The 24,168-nt window shown below is 45.8% G+C and overlaps 1 protein-coding gene across 7 annotated transcripts; it reads left to right on the top strand.

The window, feature by feature from the left end:
- The first annotated feature begins 1,554 nt into the window (after window positions 1-1,554).
- On the top strand, window positions 1,555-24,152 carry sec31a (SEC31 homolog A, COPII coat complex component). Of its 7 annotated transcripts, XM_055874958.1 has the most exons (30): window positions 1,555-1,770; window positions 2,456-2,535; window positions 3,732-3,855; window positions 4,412-4,610; window positions 4,860-4,955; window positions 5,148-5,288; window positions 6,694-6,836; window positions 7,209-7,308; window positions 7,466-7,627; window positions 7,842-7,994; window positions 8,183-8,413; window positions 8,520-8,594; window positions 8,714-8,755; window positions 9,431-9,889; window positions 9,989-10,567; window positions 11,044-11,128; window positions 11,256-11,434; window positions 11,842-11,968; window positions 12,420-12,565; window positions 12,689-12,862; window positions 12,979-13,197; window positions 15,182-15,283; window positions 17,565-17,670; window positions 18,430-18,729; window positions 19,471-19,512; window positions 20,474-20,532; window positions 21,781-22,014; window positions 22,214-22,333; window positions 22,511-22,582; window positions 22,731-24,152. In XM_055874958.1, the coding sequence occupies exons 2-30, from the start codon at window positions 2,457-2,459 to the stop codon at window positions 22,908-22,910; spliced, it is 4,728 nt and encodes a 1,575-aa protein (XP_055730933.1). In that variant the 5' UTR covers window positions 1,555-1,770; window position 2,456; the 3' UTR covers window positions 22,911-24,152. The 7 variants fall into 7 exon arrangements, with proteins under 7 accessions (XP_055730933.1, XP_055730931.1, XP_055730934.1 ...); XM_055874956.1 differs by having other exon boundaries at window positions 9,431-10,567; XM_055874962.1 differs by lacking the exon at window positions 9,431-9,889 and having other exon boundaries at window positions 1,556-1,770.
- The last annotated feature ends 16 nt before the right edge of the window (window positions 24,153-24,168 follow it).

The following is a 24,168-nucleotide window of genomic DNA, read 5'->3' as shown; positions in this document are numbered from 1 at the left end:
AAGTCTAGTCTGTGCACGTGGTCTGTAGCTTGACTCAATGTTGTAACAATGTATCAATTTGTTGCCTTTTCTAGTGTCTTTCGGATGCAATGTTGCAGGATGGATGACAAACTGATACAGGACACATGGTAAGATGTCAAAAGCTATAATTCTGAACAGTAATTTTAAATTGCTTGAGGAATTCATGGAGTCCAACAGACCATTTCCTTGTCCTATGATTCAAATCTGTATCTGCTGTTCACATCATGAACCAAAGTGATTATTATTACATTAATATGAGGACGTGCATTAGCCTATAATTGGTATTATTTTGACTAGCTTTTATTGTACTGTATTTTAATCTTACATTTTGGTGCTGATCCAACAGAATACTGTGAGGTGGTGGAAAGGATGTGACTTGGACCAGGAGTTCAGTATTTTTCCCTGGTGCAACATGGAGGCCTGCATGGGTCAGGCATGGAGAGGCTCTTGATTTCTTCAGTGCTGTGCAACAGCTCACTCTGTGGGTGTTAGCTGACGTCCGTGGTATATCAGAAGGTATACCAAAGCTTTTTTATTTTTACTGCTCTAATTACATTGGTAACCAGTTTATAATAGCAATAAGGCACCTCGTGGGTTTGTGAGATATGGCCAATTTACCAGCAACGGCTGTATCCAAGCACATGGTATATTGGCCATATACCACACCCCAGATTTTAATATGGATATGGGTGCAGGCTGTTTTAATGATTACTACCAATCTGACCGTCTTCCAAGCTTGGGGGATATTTTTTATTATTGAACTTGAATGAGGGTAGTGTCTTCAATGTTTCAGTTAAATGGCCAGGTTATTGTGTAATTGTTATTTAGTATGCAGGCATGTTTTAAAATGGCTGTCAAAGGACATATCACTATTCACACTAACCATGAGTTTCTGTTTCCCCCCAGGCTTCAGCAAGAAGAGTGCCCTAGAAGGTCTCATGTTTTCCATGGTGGAATTGACTACAAAGATGGCACCTTGTGAAATTGCAGCACAAATTGATATAAGCATTTACTATCCCATGTCCAATTCCAATAAATGTTTTGTGGAAAAAACCCATGTTAATGTATGTTAATTTGAATGACTGATCATTTCAGAAATGTGTCACATAGTGATGTCTTGGCAATAGAACATTGAAATGACATGTGAGGGTTGCACAAACTCAATTTGCATGTAGGGAAATTGATTAACCTGGTTGTTTTACTAGAATAGCTAAACCATGGTAGCATGAAGTTGAGTGGTTAGGACCAAAGCTTGGATACCCAATACTGTGCAATGAGAGGAAATTAAGATTCACTTACAATGCTACTGAGGGATTTACTCACTTTATTCAGCGGTTGACATTTTGTCTGATGCAACAAGATGGAATGGGTTTTCAAATGTAAATCCTACAATGATGTTGACACTTACGCAGAGGGTGCACTCCCTCTGCCATAAGAAGTGAATTATGCAACCAATATGTGTTCGCTACAAATAACGTGTACAGTAGGGCTGCAATTAATTGAGTACATGTACGTACAGCGCAACGTTCACCGGAAGTCACTGAAGGAGGAGGAGATTATTGTGCCACGTTGATGGAGCCGAAGACCAGTGCGGACGTGGAATTTCATTGAATGTCCATTCTGCAGCGGAGAGCTGTCGGCTTGTTTAGTCTTGCACAATAAGAAAAGGGAACTTGCACGAGTGATCAACGTTTTTGTCGCATATCGACTGTGTATGTATGTGTTATAAGAGCGAACAGAACTGAGAAGGTAAGCACTTTTTGGATTAGCTAGATGTGTGACCCTGTTGGACAGTACTTCGCTTAGCACTTCTAGCCATGTTGCTATTTCTAGCTCACAGATTGCTCTATAACTACAAGTTAGCTGGCTACTGAGTTCATTGTTTTGGGACAGAAACCATTTATTTGCAGCTGTCGGTTTTATTTTCTTACGGATCAAGTGCTACTATCACAACCATAGTCTCCTTGAAATCTCCTACGCATTTTTGGCATTAGCTTTGTGGCTTCTTATTTTAGCTAGCGTACCAGCGAAAAATGTAGGTTACTTTGCTGCACAAACATCTTGTCTGTGTCATCTCCTTTGAATGGGAAGTTCCTTTTGTGTGCCTTGGCGATCTATTCAGTAAAAATGGAACGGTAACTACACGAAATCCATTCAAAATGTCTGTTTCATTTGAATGCACCTTTGCCCTACCTACCCTATTTACAGCCTTCTAAATCTATACCCAGTTCAGATACACCATATCCAGTCCCCTTATTCTGTTTTTGTGCACGTTGATTATCAGACGTTAGCCTACACACCTGTCTCTGTATAAAGTGACCGTAGATGAAGATTCGGTAGATTTTCAGGACCGTTTCATGATCTATTGTGATCCATTATTTCTGTGTGCTAGAAGCTTGATACAGTCTTGCTTGGGTTGTTTTCTCCCCATCAGAATGAAGCTCAAAGAGATCAACCGCACGGCCGTCCAGAGCTGGAGCCCAGCACAGCACCATCCTGTGTACCTGGCAGCAGGTATGTTTTCCTGTTTTGTACACTTCACTGAGAATCTCGGACATATTTCACAGTAGGAAGTAGGTATTTTCTGCATATGCGTTCTTTTGAAGGGCAAACCGGCCGTTCGTGTGCGTGGCCAAAGAGCTCTATTTTCATGTCGTCTGACCATAGCACTGCCTGGAGTTTGCTAAACGGCATTGGCACTTGGATTGGAATCGGTGCTATAGTCTTCCAAAAATAAAGGTATTTGGCCACGCACACCAGCAGTGTTTGACTTTGAAAGAACAATGCAGAAAATACCTAATCCCAACTGTAAAATATGGTGGTGGATCTTTGATATTATGGGGTTATTTAGCTTCCACTGGTCCTGGGGCCCTTATTAAGGTCAACGGCATCGTGAACTTGACCAAGTACCAGGACATTTTAGCCAAACACCTGGTTGCCTCTGCTAGGAGGCTGATACTTGTTCACAAGTGGATCTTCCAGCAAGACAATACCCAAAGCATACAACAAAATCAACATTTTTCAATGGCCATCTCAGTCTCCGGGCTTAAACTCAATTGAAAACCTGCGGTTTGAATTGAAGAGGCCAGTCCACAGACAAAGGATATCAAAGATCTGGAAAGATTCTGTATTGAGGAATGGTCTAAGATCCCTCCCACTGTGTTCTCCGATCTCATAAAGCATTTTATAAAAAGGCTCAGTGTCGTTATCCTCGTAAGGGGAGGGTGCTGGATTATTGAAAACGGGATCCAATCATTTTTAAACCCCCCCCCCCCCCCCCCCCCCCCCCCCCCCCATTATTACTTGTTACACAAAATCTATTTCTCTGAGCAATTTTTTGGTATCAAATATAATAATTTCCCAAAATGTGTTTGCATACAATATAGCTCAGTATTTGTGTTATTTATTTTATACAATCTTTTTTTGCTTATCAAGTGGTCCCATATTTCAGGAACCCAACTGTACATGTTGCACTGACGGTTGATGCGTCAATTTCCCAGATGCATTTCAGAAAGTGTTCAGCTGCAGGGGCAGCTATTCTCCTCTCTATGTTGGAGTCATAGTCTCGTCATGAGCCACAAAAGTTTTTGAATATCCTTGAAAACTATGAGAACTGACTCGTTGAACATTGGTTTGAACAGCTGTCCCCGTTAGTGCGTCTACCTGGTCAGGTATTGCTGACCCCCTCACCCGTCTGTCTCTGTGTCCAGGTACATCAGCCCAGCAGCTGGATGCCTCCTTTAGTACCTCCGCCTCTCTGGAGATCTTTGAGCTGGACCTGGCCGAGCCTTCTCTGGACATGAAGCTCCGGGGAGCTTACTCCTCCTCTCACAGGTAGGGAAACCCTAGCACTAGCCGTAACCCAAACCCAGTTGTATTTTTTTATTTAACCTTTATTTTACTGGGGAAGTCAGTTAAGAACTAATTCTTATTTTCTATGACGGCCTAGGAACAGTGTGTTAACTGCCTTGTTCAGGGGCAGAACGACATAATTACATTTTTACCATGTCAGCTCAGGGATTCGATCTTGCAACCTTTCGGTTACTAGTCCAAGGCTCTAACCACTAGGCTACCTGCCGCCCCAAAAGATGCAGTGCCTTAGACCGCTGCGCCATTCGGGAGCCCCATTCTTTCAACAGCATTCTTAGTAAATTATATTTCTTCGGGCATCTCAGGTAGTATGGTAAACCCAGGTAGGGAATAGTAGTTGTGAAAACTGTAGTGGTTAAAACTCAGGTTACTGGAACAAACAACAAGTATAGTCAATTAACAAAGAGTGGTGAAGGGTTCTGACAAGGGTACAACAATAAGCATCAGAGCAAGTCAACTCTTGGGTAGGTTTAGAAAACGTACGTCATAGCTTAGACTGCTCTTATCAACACTCAATCAGATACCACAAGCTGGCGTGGGGTCCCCACGGCATGGATGCACAGGGTCTCCCGTCTGGAGTGCTCATCGCAGGGGGAGAGAACGGCGATGTCATTCTTTACGACCCGGCCAAGATCATTGCTGGACACAGTGACGTTGTCATCGCTCAGAGTAACAAACACAGCGGGCCCGTCAGAGCCCTTGATGTCAACTCCTTCCAGGTAGGTACACCGAACTAACTGGAACTATGCTCTCACTAACCGCTTTGGCATTATACTGCTCTGTGCATAATATGCACGTTGAGATATTGAGATATTGCTCACACTTGATCTTCTTGCTTTTGTTTGACCTTTGTTGACTGGTCCGCCAACTTTGTCAAGTGTATCTCGTTGTGTTTGTTACTGTACTTACATTGTCACTCCATGTTAGCGAGTGATGATAATGCATTACTTCCGTCTCCCCTTCCCCAGACCAACCTGGTGGCTTCAGGAGGTAATGAATCAGAGATCTACATCTGGGACCTAAACAACTTTGGCTCCCCGATGACACCAGGCCCTAAAACTCAGGTAAGACCCAATGGCACCAAAACATATGTCTGCATGGTTAATTAAGAAATCCATAAGTATTGACTTTTTTTTTTTTTTTTTGAGTGCTTTCCCTAAAAATGTTCGTAGGTTATCTAGTCTACGAGGATCCAGCGCCAAGGTAATTTGATACTAGAGGAACATTTGAGTGAGCGGGCTTTTTGTTTACTTCAGCCTCTAGAGGACATCAGCTGTGTGGCGTGGAACAGGCAGGTCCAACACATCCTGGCTTCAGCCAGCCCCAGCGGCCGCGCCTCTATCTGGGACCTCCGCAAGAACGACCTCATCATCAAAGTCAGCGACCACAGCAATAGGGTACGTACCGGAAGGCACGTCTGCTGTTTAGGGCTCAGTCTGCCACTTATGACCACAGCAACAAGGTACCCAGAAACACACGTTTGTCCGTGTCTGTCTGTCTGCTGTTAAAGCCTCAGTCTGTAATTTGTGACCACAACAGATGGTACTCTAGATGCATGTCTGTCTGCTGTTAAAGGCTCAGTCTGTCACTTTCATCTCTAGTTTAAAAGTCCTCTCCCTGGCCTGCAGCTTTCTGTAAACTGTGGGGGTGGGTGGGAAGTATTCCTAGCTCCTTCAGTTAAAAGCTCGCCACTTATTTTGGGGACAGACACAGGATTGGCAACCAAATAGGTCTGAGGCTTTTGACATTAGTACAAAACGGGTTGGAACCAAAATTATTTTCCAGAAGTGTTGTTTTTTTTCGTTTCGTTCCACTGTTTCCGAGCAGCAAATTAAAGTTCTGAACTGGTTCCGATTTACATTGTTCCTTTTTTAAACCTCTGAAATATATGGATATTTATTTTTCCATTTACCTCGACATTTAAATTACTTCACCAATCAGTGTGGATAGAGAAGCTTGCTGTGATTTTTAATCTCTATAGGAAAGTCGTTAAGAGCAAATTGTATTTTGCCATAACTGCATGGTTTAATAATAATAAAAGACAGACACATACACACACACACTGTGCTGCCAGCCACAGTGTAGGGCGTGAGATGCAAAATACATTTTGAGGAGAAAGGATGGAGGAAGCTTGCCTTGAAGCGCTCGGCATCTTATTGAATCAGGCCCACAGAATTATACCTACGGAGGAGCGGCTTCTATGGAGGAACTTTGAATATCTTTCAACTTCGGCATTGGTTTAACATTGGACCAGAGCAAACGTGTGTGCAGAGCAGCACTAGAATTAAAAACACGCCTTACCTTTTTTGTAGTTAATAAATGCCGTGTGAAATGTGGTAACTGTAGTGTCCTTAACTAGCGTTGAAAAAGTAAATCCATTCTCTAATTAAACACCTCTCCCTAATTTCTGAATTACGCTTGTAATGTCGTCAGTAGGCTACAGTAACCTATGCTTCAGAGGGCAGGTGGCCTGGCAAAGATCTCCAGCTGGCGGGCACTGGAATACAGTTGAGTGACAGTGAGGGCTTTGCATAGGCACTTCGTTGGGATTTTTGTGAAACTGAAGAAAAAAAATGCCCAGAACATTGCTTTTAAATTAACGGTTCCGTTCCGGAACAGTATAGATCACTTTCGGTTCGGGTTCTGTTCCTCAAATCATACATTTTTTACGGTTCTGTTCCCTGAACTGATTCCAACCCTTGGTACAAACATAATATTAACACCACTTGACAGATGGGCAGAGAGAGAACCACACATTCATTATTATAAGTCAATTAATAGGTAACGTGTGTGTGTGTTCAGATGCACTGCTCTGGGCTAGAGTGGAACCCTGAGGTGGCTACTCAGCTGGTGCTGGCCTCGGAGGATGACCGGATGCCAGTGATCCAGATCTGGGACCTGCGTTTTGCCACCTCCCCTCTCAAAGTCCTGGAGAACCACACACGGTAAATGATGACTTCAAATGAATCTGGTATCCAGTCTTGGGAAAAGTCATGTCAAAACACTGACTGTCATGGTCCAAACTTTTGTATTGAATGGAATCATATTGAATGGAATCATGAGGCTGAACTTTGTGAGAGAACCACGTAGGAATGTGGCTGCGGTATGAGTTTGTTCTTGGTTACTAGAGGTCTCTGGGAGATGGGGAGGACTGCTATTAAAGGAGTGTTCAGAACACACCTAATCTGGTGTGACAAGCTAACAAAATAATGGCACACCCAAGACATGTCAGAACTAATTGCAAGTGTTCATTAGATCGAATGTGATCGGATTACATTATGCTAATTCAATCTGCGGGGGGGGGGTGTGTTCGTCAGGGGTGTCCTGGCCATCGCTTGGAGCCTGGCGGACCCTGAGCTGCTACTGAGCTGCGGGAAAGACAACAGAATCCTCTGCTGGAACCCCAACACCGCCGAGGTGAGTGTGTGTGTGTGTGGTCTCGCATACACGGAGCCGTTGTCTCTGTGCTATTCTTAGCACGGTCCCTAACTACAAACTACAGTACACTGCTACTAATTATCATTACGGAGACATGTAACCAAAAAGGCATTCCTGTCTGCTCTTTTATCTCCAGGTGCTGTATGAGCTGCCTACCAGCACCCAGTGGTGCTTTGACATCCAGTGGTGTCCCAGGAACCCAGCGGTGCTGTCGGCTGCAGCCTTCGACGGACACATCAGCATCTACTCCATCATGGGGGGCAGCAGCCAGGCTTTCAGCCAGACACAGGCAGACACGGTGGGTAACAGTTTCACATATGAACACTGTTGAGGTTGGAAACTGGCCTCCGTGTTGGTGGTTACAATCGCGGTTCCAACGAATTCTGAGATTTGGAGTGGAAACTCGCTTCAATTTTAGCCCATCATTGGAGACACTTTATATGAATTGAATGCATAATCTGATAAAATAAAAAAAATGAATTTTTACGCTCTGTGGCATGTCTATGTTCTAGATCAGCACGTCATTTGGCAATATGGATCCATTTGGGATGGGACAGACCCTGCCCCCCCTGCAGCTTTCCCAGGCCTCGCCCGCCTCCACCACCATCACCCCCCTGAAAAAGCCCCCCAAGTGGATCCGCAGGCCCGTGGGGGCCTCCTTCGCTGTGAGTCACTATCTTCTCTGCCTGCATTTCTTTGCTGTGTTTGTCAAGTCGGATGTATGATGTACAGTGTGTCATCTCTCCTCCTGGCAACTCTTTGCTGCTGGTTCCTGTCTCTCTGACCAAAGATATTCTATCGATATGTTGAAATGGTGCTAATAAGTTCACCCCCCCCCCCCCGCCCAATCCAGTTTGGTGGTAAGCTGGTGTCGTTGGAGAACATCAAGCCCAACCCCCAGCAGCCTCAGCAGCCTACGGCCCATGTGGTTTACATTAGTCAGGTGATTACGGAGACGACCTTCCTGGAGCGCTCTGCCCACCTGCAGGCCACACTGGCTGCAGGCAGCTTCATTGACTTCTGCCAGGAGAAGATGGACTCTGCCCAGAACGAGTTTGAGAAGACCGTCTGGTCCTTCCTGAAGGTAAGGATGGGAACTTGGACTTGTATTGTTTAAACAGAAGTGTGTTTCTTGCTGTACTTCACAGTATTGCTGGTCTTTGACTACCAAAGTTAAATTGTGTTCTCAGGTGAACTTTGAGAGTGACGCTCGCGGAAAATACCTGAAGCTTTTGGGATACAAGAAGGAGGAGCTAGCAGCAAAGGTGTGGTTTGAAATGAGCTGTCACTGAATGTCCTCAGGCCATGTCAGTCTGTTGTCTGTCTGGTCCTAATGCTGTCTCGGCCTGGTTTAATTCGGCTGGTGTTGTTTGTTTGTTCACAGATTGCAGCAGCATTAGAGGGAGAACCTATTCAGCCCGAGGAGGTAAGGACTTTGTGTGTGTGTGGAAGAAACATATATAATTCCTTAGTTGTGACAATTCGATGAACAACATGGAATGCGGTTCAGTATGCGGTAAAGTTGATGGTAATGCAGAGCAAATGTATCTGCTCGTTCACTCTCTGTAGCTTCGGTCTCATTGCTCAAACAGGAAGTGGTAGGGGCGTTGGGAAAGTGTCCGACTTCACTAACTCTAGGTTTCACCATGCAGTTTATGTGAAGTACGAAAAGGATGTGGTTGTTATTCATGCGCTGAACATCGTTGAATTGCTTTCCTGACTTTTGTCATAGATCATCATTGGATATGATTTGGGGAACTTCACCTCACATATTTCAATTGTACCTTTTTATATATATATTTTTTTTTTTAAATCTGCAAGACAATGCTATTTTCTCATCTGATTCTTAATGCTATTGTACTGCTAAAATTAATGGATGTTTTGTGACATTGCTTAACCCGGGCTCAAAGGTAACGGTACTAATATCTCAATGGACACAATCAGTTACGTTTTATGAATATTGTTGGGTTTCCAACATGTCAGTGATTCTGTTGATAATTTATCTACGACTCTCAATTGAATGGCTCTATCTGCTGAACTCTGTGTGAATCTGGCTCTCCTCTCCTACTCCTTTCCCCTCCTGCTGTATGAATGTATGCAGCCTGCTCCTGCCCCCACCTCTGATCCTGAACCAGGGGTAGTGCCCATTCCCGCTCCCCAGCTCAACACGGAGCCTGAGGTCCTTCCTCCCGTGCCTGAGGCTGCTGCCGTTGAGCCCACCCCCGAACCGCCGCTTGAGCCCGCCCTCCAGCCCGAACCCGGACCCCAGCCAGAGCTTGCCCCCCCACCCAGCGGTGACCTTTCAGCTTCTGATCCTATGCCTGTCCTCCAATCGGAGCCTGTCCTTACTCTTGACCTCAGCGCAGAACCCCAGCTTCTTGCCCCTGTTGCTCCCGTTGCTCTCCTGCCAGAGTCTGACCCTACTCTGGCCCCCCCAGCTCTGGCCCCCCCAGCTGACCTGCAGCAAGCACCCATCTTTGATCCCACTGCCTCCTTTACCCTCCAGCCTCCAACAGAGTTCAACCAAGTGAACTCACTGCCTGTATCTGAATTTGACCAGGTAGCTTTGCAGCATGTATCTGAATTTGACCCGGTGGCCTTGCAGCCTGTATTTCAGTTCAACCAAGTCGACTTACAGCCTGTTTCTGCGTTCAACCAGGTGGACTTAGAGGCTGTATCCGACCTCACCAACCTGCAGCCAGTACCCGGCTTCGACCCGACGTCAACAATTCCCAGTCTGCAGTCGGCAGTCCAGCTGGACCTGGCTCCTCCTATCCCCACCTTGCAGCCTCTAGCAGACCCTGGACTCCCGCCTGAAGACGCATTTGACCTCATCGCTGCTGCAAACCTCCAGCCAGCAGCGGAACTAGAACTCACACCTGCTCCGGAACCAGAAGCGGAAAATCCATTTGACCTCATCGCTGCTGCAAATCTCCAGCCAGCAGCGGAACTGGAAGTGACAGGAGCTCTGGAACCAGAAGCGGAAGATCCATTTGACCTCATCGCTGCTGTAAACCTCCAGCCAGCAGCGGAACTAGAACTCACACCTGCTCCGGAACCAGAAGCGGAAGATCCATTTGACCTCATCGCTGCTGTAAACCTCCAGCCAGCAGCGGAACTGGAAGTGACAGGAGCTCTGGAACCATTGGCAGCAGAAGTAGACCTGACAGAGGCCCTTGGAGCTGAGCCCATCACCCAGGAAGAGATGCCAGTAAATGAAGAGATTCCTCTGGAGGAGGTACCTTCTCATCCCGTCAGTCCATCCCAGAGAGAGAGTGGCACATCGTACTGTTATTGCTTTGTCGTTATCGTTGTTCATCCCTAAAACTGTAAACCTATTACATTGGTGCTGCTATGTCATTATATTGCTCCGGTTATGTTGTGACATTGCTTTCACATAGTGTCTAATCTCTAACTATAAGTAACTCGCCCAAATTTCTTTTATCCCCCTATTTTCCTACAACTTCAACTTTCTCTCTGGGCTAGACTCACACCCGTTCATTTTGTTTCCCTTTGTTTTATGGTTATATGTAAAGCTCTGAGGTAGATGGTATAGCGGTACGGAATAACAATTGTTTTGCGTCGTTATGCTTCCGAGTAAATCTCCCGTTGACATCAACAGATTTACGCAGTAGTTGGAATTGTACTGAAACTCCAGGGACGGTACTGCTCTCGGTCAAATAACGTTGATCAACTCCCTCTCTGGTCTGTCAGGAAGCGGCTCCACCAGTAGAGGCCAGCCTGCCAGGGGAGACCCCAGCTCCAGTCCCAGAGGGCATTAAACTCCGCGTCAGTCAAGGTAAATATCCGTTAATATAAATCTGAATCTCTATTTGTAGTCGTTCACAGTTTAGGTTGACTGCGTGCTGCTGTTTTTTTGTTGTCGAAGTTTTAAAAAGCAAACCGTTGTTGGTTTGTCCCGTCAGGCGTGGATGGCCTGATCACCCAGGCCCTGCTGACGGGGGACTTCCAGGGCGCAGTGGACCTCTGTCTCCATGACAACCGCATGGCTGACAGCATCATCCTGGCCATCGCCGGAGGGGCGGAGCTTCTGGAGAAAACACAGAGGAAGTACTTCACCAAGACTCACAGCAAGATCACCAAGGTAACCCAGCACTGGTCACTGCAAGATCACCAAGGTAACCCAGCACTGGTCACTGCAAGATCACCAAGGTAACCCAGCACTGGTCACTGCAAGATCACCAAGGTAACCCAGCACTGGTCACTGCAAGATCACCAAGGTAACCCAGCACTGGTCACTGCAAGACCACCGAGGTGACGAGCACCGTGACCATGTCAGTCAGTGTCATGTGATAAGGTAGTTGTTGATCCGTGGTATTGGCTACTGTTCTGCTACTGATTTACTGTCGGTGTATCCCGCGGCAGCTGATCGGTGGGGTTGAGGAACTGGCAGAGGGACGTGGACAGTATTGATTATGGTCGTTATTGGTTCTCGCAGCTGATCAGAGGGAGATCTACGGTATTGCTGATTGTGTATTTTTTAATTAACAGCTGATCAGTGCGGTGGTGATGGGGGACTGGCGTGACGTGCTGCAGACCTGTGAGCTGCAGAACTGGAAGGAGGCTCTGGCTGCAGTCATGACCTACGCTCAGCCCGGGGAGTTCTCCTCTCTGTGTGGTAGGAACTGACACACTTTCTCTCTCTCTCCCTCTTTCACGCACTCTCCCTTAAAGCCAATTTATGCTTGCTCCTGCATCGCCGCGCGCCTCCCAGATTTTGTACATTTGTAACAATGCGGAGGACTCCGTATAGCGTCGCGTTGACATGATAGGTTGGTGGCGGGAGGTCCTGTATAAACACAAGCTCACTTCACAACAGCTCTGCTTAGAGAAGCGCAAGAAGTATGAATGCCCTGCCTTCTGCAGAGGCCGGGTCACAGTAAATGCTGCATGGTCAATGCAGACGACGGATTGACCATGCGGGTCCTTTTACTGTCTCTCTTAGCCTTTCACGCTCTCCCTCACTGGCCACCCCCTTTCAACGTTTCTTTCCATTTCTGTCGCGTTTGCTGCCGTGTGAACCAGTTGGGATGTGAATTTTGAACCCAACTGTGCTGCTGTCTCTGTAGACCTGCTGGGCTGCAGACTGGAGGCTGTGGAGAACAGCACGCTGCAGGCTCAGGCCTGTCTGTGTTACATCTGCGCTGGCAACGTGGAGAAACTGGTGTCCTGCTGGACCAGAGCACAGGACGGACACTGCCCTCTCTCTCTGCAGGTACGTGGGCGTGTGTGTGGAGTGTGTACGTCCGTTTTGTGTGTGTGCGGCTGCCTTCGTCTCTCTCAAGACATGGTTGTGTGTGTGTGGGTCTAATTCTATGTAATGTTTGTATTGCGGCAGGACCTGGTCGAGAAGGTGGTGGTGCTCCGCAAGGCGGTAGAGCAGACCCAGGAGTCTGGTCCCTCTGCTGTGGGGCTTCTACTGGGAGAGAGGATGAGTCAGTATGCCAGCCTGCTGGCCTCCCAGGGCAGCCTCTCCAACGCCATCGCATACCTGCCCCAGAACACAGAGCAGGTCAATGAAACACACGATACATTTGCCCCACAATCTGCCTTGAATTACTCGTTCAGAACCGGAATGTAATGCCCGTTCTACCGCTTCTAATTCGGTGGCATTTTCTCCACGGCCAGGTTGAGGTGCAGCAGCTGCGTGACCGTCTCAGCAGAGCTCTGGGTCAACAGGCTCCTGCTGCCGCCCCGGTAGCCCAACCCCAACTCCCATCCCCTCAGCCCACAGCTGCCCAGCCCAGGCAGCTCTTCACCCCTGCTCAGCCTTCTATGGTGACCCAGCAGCCCGCTCCAGCCCCTGTGCCTGCCGCTGCCACCGCACCGCAACAGTATTACCAGCCGGTAAGTGACAGTCACTCACACAGCCTCCTCATTAGCCCCTAAGTGGTTGATGGTCCTCTCTTGATTCTGACGCTGTTCTGGGTGCCCTTTTGGTCTTGTTCCTACATGTTGTGTGGCCGACAGCAGCTGACTCTGTTGGTGTTGAGTAGAGGTCGACCGATTATGGTTTTTAACGCCGATTATTGAAGGACCAAAAAAGGCCGATACCGATTTTTTTACAACAATACTGAATGAACATTTATTTTAACGTAATATAATACATCAATAAAATCAATTTAGCTTCAAGTAAATAATGAAACATGTTACATTTTGTTTAAATAATGCAAAAACAAAGTGTTGGAGAAGAAAGTAAAAGTGCGTTATGTGCCATGTAAAAAAGCTAACGTTTAAGTTCCTTGCTCAGAACATGAGAACATATGAAAGCTGGTGGTTCCTTGGATGTTCTTATAGGCACTTTAGTATTGCCAGTGTAACAGTATAGCTTCCGTCCCTCTCCTCGCCCTACCTGGGCTCGAACCAGGGACACCTGGACAACAGCCACCCTCGAAGCATCGTTACCCATCGCTCCACAAAAGCCGCGGTCCTTGCAGAGCAAGGGGAACAACTACTTCAAGGTCTCAGAGCGAGTGACGTCACCGATTGAAACGCTATTAGCGCGCACCCCGCTAACTAGCTAGCCATTTCACATCGGTTACACCAGCCTAATCTCGGGAGTTGATAGGTTTGAAGTCATAAACAGCTCAATGCTTCAAGCATTGCGAAAGCTGCTGGAAAACGGAGGAAAGTGCGGTTTGAATGAATGCTTACGAGCCTGCTGCTGCCTACCACCGCTCAGACTGCTCTATCAAATATTAAATCATAGACTTAATTGTAATATAATAAACACACAAATACGAGCCTTAGGTAATTAATATGGTCAAATCCGGGAACTATCAATTCGAAAACAAAACGTTTATTCTTTCAGTGAAATACGGAACCGTTCCGTATTTTATCGAACGGGCAGCAACCCTAAGTCTAAATATTGCTGTTACGTTGTACAACCTTCAGTGTTATGTCATAATTATGGAAAATTCTGGCAGATTATTACGGTCTTTGTTAGGAATAAATGGTCTTCACACAGTTCGCAACGAGCCAGGCGGCCCAAACTGCTGCATATACCCTGACTGCTTGCACGGAACGCAAGAGAAGTGACACAATTTCCCTAGTTATAAGAAATTCATGTTAGCAGGCAATATTAACTAAATATGCAGGTTTAAAAATATATACTTGCGTATTGATTTTAAGAAAGGCATTGATGTTTATGTTTAGGTACATTGGTGCAACGACAGTGCTTTTTTCAAGAATGCGCTTGTTAAATCATCACCCGTTTGTCGAAGTAGACTGTGATTCAATGATAAATTAACAGGCACCGCATCGATTATATGCAATGCAGGACAAGCTAGATAACTACACATGGTTGATGATATTACTAGTTTAACTAGTGATTATGTTAAGATTGATTGTTTTTTATAAGATACGTTTAATGCTAGCTAGCAACTTTCCTTGGCATCCTGCTGCACTCGCATAACAGGTAGTCAGCCTACCACACAGGCTCCTCGTGGAGTGCAATGTAAGGCAGGTGGTAACCGGAAGGTTGCAAGATCGAATCCCTGAGCTGACATGGTAACAATTTGTCGTTCTGCCCCTGAATAAGGCAGTTAACCCACCATTCCTAGGCCGTCATTGAAAATAAGAATGTGTCCTTAACTGACTTGTCTAGTTAAATAAAGTTTTTTTTTTTCTTCAAACATCCACAATCTGTGTCCAAAAATACCGATTGTTATGAAAACTTGAAATCGGCCCAAATTAATCGGCCATTCCGATATAATCGGTCGACCTCTAGTGTTGAGCTGGGGTTGTTTTTGTCGGGGCTCCTCCGTTGTGTGTTCATCATTGGTGTGTGTGTGTGTACCATGCGGTCTGTGTGTATGTGTGTGTTCTCCAGGTGAGGTCTGCCTCTACAGTTACCTCCTGGAGTAACCAAACTCCCACAGCTCTCCCCAGTGTCCCTCCTCCTCATCTAGGCCCTGCCACCACAGAGCCCCAGGTACACACACACACACTAGCCCTGACTATGGCTGTGACCACACACACACACACACACTAGCCCTGACTATGGCTGTGACCACACACACACACACTAGCCCTGACTATGGCTGTGACCACACACACACACACACACACGTGTACCACACCAGCAACTGTGCTTCAGCTTTTTAGGTTTACGTTCAATACTCCTCAATCTTGACTAACTCAATCTAATTCTAGCATCTAAATAAACACACAGATCACTACGTAACAGATGTTGTTGAAATATTTTCCCTGCTTTCTTTGCCGGTCACTACCTGCTGTAGTTAGTACCAGTAGCTTTCCTCTCAAACTCTTTTCCCCTGGATGTTTTATACGTCTCTTTGATCGCTTTGATCTTTCCTCTGGTTGACTGTCGTCCCATTTTGGTTTGGCTGGTTGACAGTGAATTGATTAATTACATTGATTCAAATGGGATTTAAACCAATGAATTGATTTTCCAATGGTCTCGTTACTAAGGTTTTTTTCTGGACATGCTTTGGTTCTACTATGGGTCAATACGTTGCTACTCTCTTCTGTTGCAAGCGCTTCTCTTGCTATTGTGGTACGACGTAGACCTGACACGTATACGGGTCACAGCCATGTACCCCTGACCTCTCACCTCAGGGCCACTGACCCCCCCCCCCCCCCCCCCCACTACTGCATGCCCCTAGTCTGTCTCTCTACCTGACCCTTGACCTCCACAGTCACAGCGCCAACCCTCGTTGTCGTACGTCAGACAGCGCGGCGGCTTTCTGCGCCGCTCCTTGCAACACGCGTTTCTTCATCATGGCGCCGTCTGTTGGAAGACAAATGTCCACCCCCTGTTCCCATGGTCCCCACACCAGCTGGTCACTTACTGCGGATGCTGTAGTATGCATGTCACCCTGTTGATACCCCAACCCACCCTGGATGCATGTCACCCTGTTGATACCCCAACCCACCCTGGATGCATGTCACCCTGTTGATACCCCAACCCACCCTGGATGCATGTCACCCTGTTGATACCCCAACCCACCCTGGATGCATGTCACCCTGTTGATACCCCAACCCACCCTGGATGCATGTCACCCTGTTGATACCCCAACCCACCCTGGATACATGTCACCCTGTTGATACCCCAACCCACCCTGGATGCATGTCACCCTGTTGATACCCCAACCCACCCTGGATACATGTCACCCTGTTGATACCCCAACCCACCCTGGATACATGTGTGGTTTGTCATGCATGTCCGTGTGGAACACCTGATCCAACCGTGTTTCTTAATCCTGGTTCTGGAGACCCAAAGGGTTTGTGTTTTTGCCCTAGTGCTACACGGCTAATTCAAATGATCAACCCATCATCAAGCTTTAAGGATTTTTAAATGAGGTGTGTGTATTGCAAAAACAATGAAGTGCATCCCTTTGGGTCCCCAGGACCAGGACTGAAGAAGCACTGCTCTAAAACATGCCTCTTTCTTCAGTCCCTGTCCTGTTTGTCTCTTGTTTCTGATTCACGCACAGCTCTTGTGTTACACTATTTTGTACATCTATCTAGTTGTCTTGAATATAATTGCCCATTGTCCCCCCCCCCCCCCCCAAAAAAAACATTTTTTTTCTATGAAGTTTGGCCTGTAATTACTTACAATATGAGTGAAATATTTTTCCCCCGACTAATTGTATTTATGTTAATGTGCAGCTTTTCTGTGTTTGGAATGGTGTGGGCGTACTCCAACAACAGAATGTTGCGGGCATATATCGGTCATAAAAAAATATTCATGCAAGTAGACCGCTGATTGGCCAGAATTCTGCTCTAGACCACTGATTGGCCAGTTCATCCTCCTTGGGGAGATGACATGTTCTATGAGGAAATGGCAAGCATTTTTGCAAAAGTCTAAGGTGGATTTTTGAAGTGTTTTTTTCCCTCTTCAATTTATGCTTTGGCCACATACGAGTATAAATACAAAAACGGAGTCAAAAACAGTATTTGGACACAAGTTAACAGAATATGAACTTATAAAAGTGACATTATTACTGGGCAGTTACTTTAAGATCTGCGAAGGGGAGATTCTCTCTGGAATGAAAGCCAGCCCTAGTCGTGGTTATGATCCTGTCTGCTTCCCAAATGGAAGCTTATTCCTTATATAATGCACTTTATAAGCCAGGGAATAAGGCTCTGTTAAAGAATAGTGCAATATATAGGGATTAGGCTGCCATTTGGAATGCAGCCTCCTGAGTCTGTGATGTCATCTTTTGTGTCTGTCCTGTCGATCATTGCAGGTTCAACCGACACCCCCCATGTATGGGATGCCTCCCTCTGGGTCAGCTGCTCCCCCAGCCTCCTCGTCTGCTGCGTACCCCCCCATGTACTCACATCAGTACCAGCGTAAGTGTCTCAAACATCACTACCACTTCCAGGTTATAGGTACTCTCTTCTTCGTGTCGGAGGAAAATGGCAGCCTGAACACCTAGAAGTGTGTGTCTGCAGCCACCAACCGGTTTGGAGTATACACTGTGTAGCTTCAGGAGCTAATCGTGGCTTCGCACATACAGATGAAAGGGGGAAACCTAGTCAGTTGTACAACTGAAATGTGTCTTCCGCATTTAACCCAACCCTTCTGGATCAGAGGTGCGGTACAGGTGCTAGCCTTGGGTATTCTATATACAGTTAGTCTGACTTCGATGCCCCGTTATTCTACATTTAAACCGTCAAGCATTTTCTGGCGGAGAATGTTTGCCTAGTGTTCTCCCTTTCGAAAGTTCTTTGCTTATTAGCTCGGCCTTGAGCCTTCTATGTTTCTAAACCTGAAATATCGCCCTTAATTGAGAACGAGAATGTTTGGCTGTTAACTATCTCGCTGCATGCTGTCCCGTTCTGAATAACAAATCTTTCATGCCCGATAGACTATCTATAAACGTCTGCATACTTTTGAATGAAGTTCTAACAAAGTTGAAGCATTTTTCTGTAACGTTACCATATTGTAATTATTAAGAGGAAATGCTTCCGTTTCACATTTCCTGAACTGCTAAGAATTAGAATGCATGTTACTACTGCTGCAGGACCCCAGAGAGCACTGTTCCAGTTAAAGTCTTTAACGTAACTACGTGACTAATGCATGCTGTTCTCTCTCCTGTGAACCCCCAGCCTACCCTCCGGCCAGCCAGTACAACCGTGGCACTGGTGGCCCAGCTATCTATTCGCCTCTCCAGTACTCTGCTCCTCCTCCTCCCTCCTTCTCTTCCTCCTCACCCCAAGCCCCAGCTCCAGGCTTCATGCCCCAATACACCCAACAACCCCTCTACCCACCTCCTTCCATGGGCCAGCCTGTGTCCTCCGCTCCTCCTTTCTCTCCTCCTCCGCTGTCATCTGGAGCGTCTTTCCAACATGGCGGACCGGGGTCGCCCGCCTCGTACATGCCGCCGCTCCCACCAACCGGATCCTCAGGTACACAGCCTGATCCGGCCTCTGGGAGAACAGGTGTGACTGGATCGGTTCAGGATCCACACTACAATACCCCTCAGAAAGAAGCAGTGTGTTGGACCTGTATTCTAAAGTGGTATGCTAGTGTGGGTATTGGAACATAGTCATAGTTCTGTTTGAATGGCCGGGCCAAATGTGGACAGGGAATGTTAAGTGTAGGGTCAGAGACCGGAATAGGAAGTTAATGGCGGATATTGAACTGGTCTGAATGGAGTAAGTGACCGAAAGCAGCTGTTTAGACAGTGTCCACCTGTAAGGTCATAGCGGAGCCAGGAGTCTGTGTCTGCTATCTATCTGCTTAGTGAGCACAGTGCAGCCGAGCAGAGACGGCCTTCAGATTAGTCAACGGCTGCTGTTGTTCCAAGCCTCTCTCTCCCTGGGTGGGGAAAGCGGAGGTAGCAATTTAACTGAGACACTGTTACTCCTCTGAAATATGGTGGTTCCTTATTAACAGGGTCACGTCTGTTTTTTTTTGTGGGGGGGGGGGGGATTGTGTGAGGGGTGTTTATGTTATTAGCTTTAGGGCATTGTTAAATGAAATGGGACTTTATTAGTTGTAAACATTTACAGGTACAGTAACACTCACTAACGACACATTTTGAGTATGCTATTATTAGTTCCCTAGCTATCAACTTCATTAGCATCTCTCACATCTGCTCTGTTGGCTCAGTGAAGTATTCTAGAGTGTATTTTTTCCGTCCACAGAGGGATATAATCCAGACACTACCTGTTTCATGGAAGGTGAAGGTGAATTGAAAGACCGCTCTGCTACCTTATGCAATTACTGCCTGTAAATGACCGTCACCGGCCTGGCCAGATCATACTAATCAATTTAATCAAAAGCGCTCGCCAATATCCCCGATGATCAACAATGTGATGCGTTACCGCTTCTGTTGCATTGCCGCCTCTGTTTTCAGGTGAACGTTCAATCAAAGAATCTGCAGCCATTTTTAACACCAGCTCATTTTAACGGGCGCTATCACATAATCAACTTTTTCATAGACCTGAAGTACCAAGGACATAATCATCATCGTTGCTGTCGATAGAAAGGTAAACATAGATATGAGTGTCAGTTGGTTGACCCAGATGTGTGGTGTTCTGGGCAGGAGGGTAAGCGGGAATGATTGGGTTGGTAAGTTAGTCAGATTGGTCTGATTTCGGAGCTTTGCTTGGCTATCTAGGGCAGGCAATATCCTGATGAAAATGGCAGGCAGGGGGATCATGGTGATTATATTTAGGGGTCAGCCCAGGCTACACTGCCCTCAAATACCAATACATTTAGCCTGGAAGAGCTGTTTTTGGTCATTTGCTCAAATGGCAAGAAAATGATCCCACCGTGGCAGGGTAGCCTAGCGGTTAAGAGTGTTGGGCCAGGAACTGAAAGGTTGCTGGTTCGAATCGCCGGGCCGACTAGGTGAAAAATGAATTGATGTGCGCTAATTGCTCCTGTAAGTACCTCTGGATAAGATGGTCTGCTAAATGACAAGAAGAAAACATTCTTTGCTCATTGTCGTGCTGATGCAGTATGAAATATGTAGTGTTGTGCTGCGAGTAGCCTAGGTGCCAGTCGAACTGGGGTTGTTTATCTTGCCCAGCTAGAGTTAGCAAGGCTAGCTAACAATGTAGCACGTGTGAGTGCAGAGACCGTGGCACCCAGACTGTAGTGAAGAGACGGGTGTGTGTGATGGGTTTATCTGCTTGTCAACAGGCCCTCAGAATGGCTGGAACGACCCGCCTACCCTGAACAGAGTGCCAAAGAAGAAGAAGGTGAGACCTATCACACAATCAATTACACTTATACATTGTCATGCTGTGGTCACTGCTCTATAGCTCTCTAGCTCTCCAGGACACAGGAGCCGTAGATTTTTTTTTTTTAAATGGTCCATTAAAATAACATCAAATTGATCAGAAATACAGTGTAGACATTGTTAATGTTGTAAATGACTATTGTAGCTGGAAACGTCTGATTTAAATATATATAAAAAATAAAATATGAATGGACTATCTACATAGGTGTACAGACGCCAATTATCAGCAACCATCAATCCTGTGTTCCAATGGCACGTTGTGTTAGCTAGTCTAAGTTTATAATTTTAAAATGCTAATTGATCATTAGAAACCCCTTTTGCAATTATATTTGCACAGCTGAAAACTTGTCCTGAATAAAGAAGCAATAAAACTGGCCTTCAGACTAGTTGAGTATCTGGAGCATCAGCATTTGTGGGTTCGATTACAGGCTCAAAATGACCAGAAACAAAGAACTTTCTTCTGAAACTCATCAGTCTATTCTTGTTCTAAGAAATTAAGGCTATTCCATGCGAGAAATTGCCAAAAAACTGAAGATCCCGGAGTCGCCTCTTTGCTGTTGAGACTGATGATGTGCGGGTACTATTTAATGAAGCTGCAAGTTGAGGACTTGTGAGGTGTCTGTTTCTCAAACTAGACACTCTAATGTACTTGTCCTCTTGCTCAGTTGTGCACCGGTGTCTCCCACCTCTCTATTCTGGTTAGAGGCAGTTTGCGCTGTTCTGTGAAGGGAGTAGTACACACCACCACAGAAAGCACCGAGCTAGGCTGCATTTTGGAGCTGCCTTACTCAAGAAAACAAAAAAGAGACTGTTTGTATGCATCTTTATTAATTCAATGATATACATTTTTATTTACATAGTTTGCAAACTGACGTGACACGTATTAATGCCAAAATAACATGCACATTTTTTCAAAATATATATATTTTTATTACAGCCTTTAATCAAACCCACAAAAAATATATAAATGATGTGGGGCTCAAAACAGGTGGGGCTCTGCCTTATCTTGGCAAAGGAGAAATTCCTCACTAACACGGATGTAAACAAATGTGTGCACAAAATATGAGAGAAGTAAGCATTTTGTGCGTATGGAACATTTCTTCTATTTTTTTAATTTCAGCTCATGAAACATGGGACCAGCACTTTACATGTTGTGTTTTATATTTAGTTCAGTGTACATTACACACATTACACACCCCTGTTGCAGGTTCCAGAGAACTACACGCCTCCTTCCCCCATCACGGCCCCCATCTTTTCTCCCCTCGGTGCCGGGGACCCCCAGCAGCCCCCTTACATGCCTCCAGGCCAGGCCCAGAACCAGGCCACCTACCAGGGCATGCAGCAGCAGACGGCCCCCCCACCCATGAACCCTGGCATGCTCAAGACACGTGGAGGAAGTGTGGAGGGAGCGCCCGGAGCCCCGACCGGAGATATCATACAGGTGCTGGTCTAGTCCTACATACATGTGGTCTATTCCTCATTGAAATTATGAGAAACATATTGCTAGTGGAATACATTACTGGTAGTGCAATATGGCCTCAAAGCTCTTAACATGGGACAATTTGCAACTTGGAAAGCTCCACAACAATTCCTAAGAGTTAGTCTAAAACCCATGTGCTGTGGTTCTGTTAACCTTCCAGCCGCTGCAGTCCATCCCTGCTGAGAAGATCACCATGAAGCCCATCCCTGATGAGCACCTGGTCCTGAAAAACACCTTTGAGGGCCTCATCCACAAGTGCTTGGCTGCTGCCACCGATCCTGTGAGTGTGGCGTGTCTATCGAGTCAGATTAGCTACGGAGTTCATAAATCGTCACGTACAACTACTTTTCCTTAAGTTATATAATTTGTGTAAAATTGTTCACACTTCCTCTTCAAACACTCCCTCAGCTTAGGGCTGTTGATATGCGTGTGTCATCATATTTCTCTCTCCCCACAGCAAACCAAGAGGAAGCTGGATGACGCCAACAAACGCCTTGAGGCCCTCTACGACAAGCTACGAGAGCAGACTGTGAGTTGGAACAATTCGACGTTGTTACAATTCAAAAATTCCGTGTTAAAATGTTGCATATCATTTTGAGACGTGCGCTTACACCGCACATCTCTCTCAATTTCTCTTTCTCACGCTCTCTCTCTCGCCTCTCTCTGTTTCCTTCTAGCTCTCCCCAGCCATCATAGGGGGCCTGCACAACATGGTGCAGTGCATCGAGTCTCGATCCTACGTGGAGAGCCTCAACATCCACACACACATAGTGAGCAGCAGCAACTTCAGCGAGACGTCTGCTTTCATGCCTGTGCTCAAGGTGGTGCTGACACAAGCCAACAAACTGGGGGTCTGAGCAGGAGAGACCCTCCCCGACTCCTCAGTCTGAGGTGAGATGGAGAAGGATTGGTCAGCGATGACGTCATAAGAGGCCAGGAAGTAGACGTAGGGAGCCAGGTGTTTTAATCAGTGGGAGTTCCATGTGGCTCCCAGTGCAGATATTACACTTCCTGTAGAATCATGAGATTTTATGACATAACTGTCCGATCAACTTCTTCATCCCATTCCGGACTCAAGAGACCCCTCCCCCTTTTACAACTCAAACAAGCCATGTCACCAGTATCAATACAGTATAGTAAACACATGCGGGACATAGGACCAAGATGTATTGATATTGCCAGTCTTATCGTTGTCACTGGGATAATATGTTAAAAAGCCAAACAACCCAGTTTTGAGGATCATATTTTGTTTTTAGAATATTTCTTTTCATTCTGTTTTTATTTTCTTGTTCATTTTTAGTGTAATCATGATTTTGACAGAGCAGAGTGCAATGGGGGTTGCTCCCCTTTTAACCAGAGACTGTACTTTAAAACACAGGAGGAATTCATGCTAAGATAATATGCCAGGGATCATCATCAGACTGGTTTTAATTGGGTATTATTGTCAGGTTTAATAATGAGGGAACTAGCTTTTTATAATGGTCGTCATGCCATGAATTTCACGCCACAGCGTCCATTTCCTTTCCCTCAGTTGTCTTCAGTATGATTTAGGCTTTTGATTAAACAGTCTATCTGTCTCTTCATCCTGGTAAGATCAGAAATACACTTATGTTGCAAATGGGACATTTTTAAAATTGACAACATGCAATATTTTCAATAAATAGTATTTATTTAAAACCTGCTGCTTCATTGTTTTAATATCAGTTGCTTTCAGATGTTACTAATTAATGTGTGTCATAAACAGCTTGGATAACATGTTTTAATAGACTAATTGTCTTTCCGTTTACAAATACTGGCCAATTAGTTGGTACTGGACATTTAACTAATCTGATACTGGATGCAGTGTCTGAATGCAATGTGAGTGTGTTGGAACGGAGAATGAAATGCATGTCTTGACTGTCTAGATCCATCTTCAGCCTTGACCTTGGAGTTTTTAGTATCTTGAATTTGTAACGTTCTTATGTATTTACGAAATAGAGTTACAATTAGCTTTTATAACAATCTCTGCCTGCCCTCCCTCATATGTACTAGGCCTAATATGTATGTACATTAGATTTAACTATGTAACTTGTAAAAAAAATAAATGCTTTCACAAATCATGTGCAGTCTGATCTT

Source organism: Salvelinus fontinalis, chromosome 21 (genome assembly GCF_029448725.1).
Source record: "Salvelinus fontinalis isolate EN_2023a chromosome 21, ASM2944872v1, whole genome shotgun sequence".
Lineage (NCBI taxonomy): Eukaryota > Metazoa > Chordata > Actinopteri > Salmoniformes > Salmonidae > Salvelinus > Salvelinus fontinalis.
This window is presented reverse-complemented; position numbering and strand designations above follow the sequence as displayed.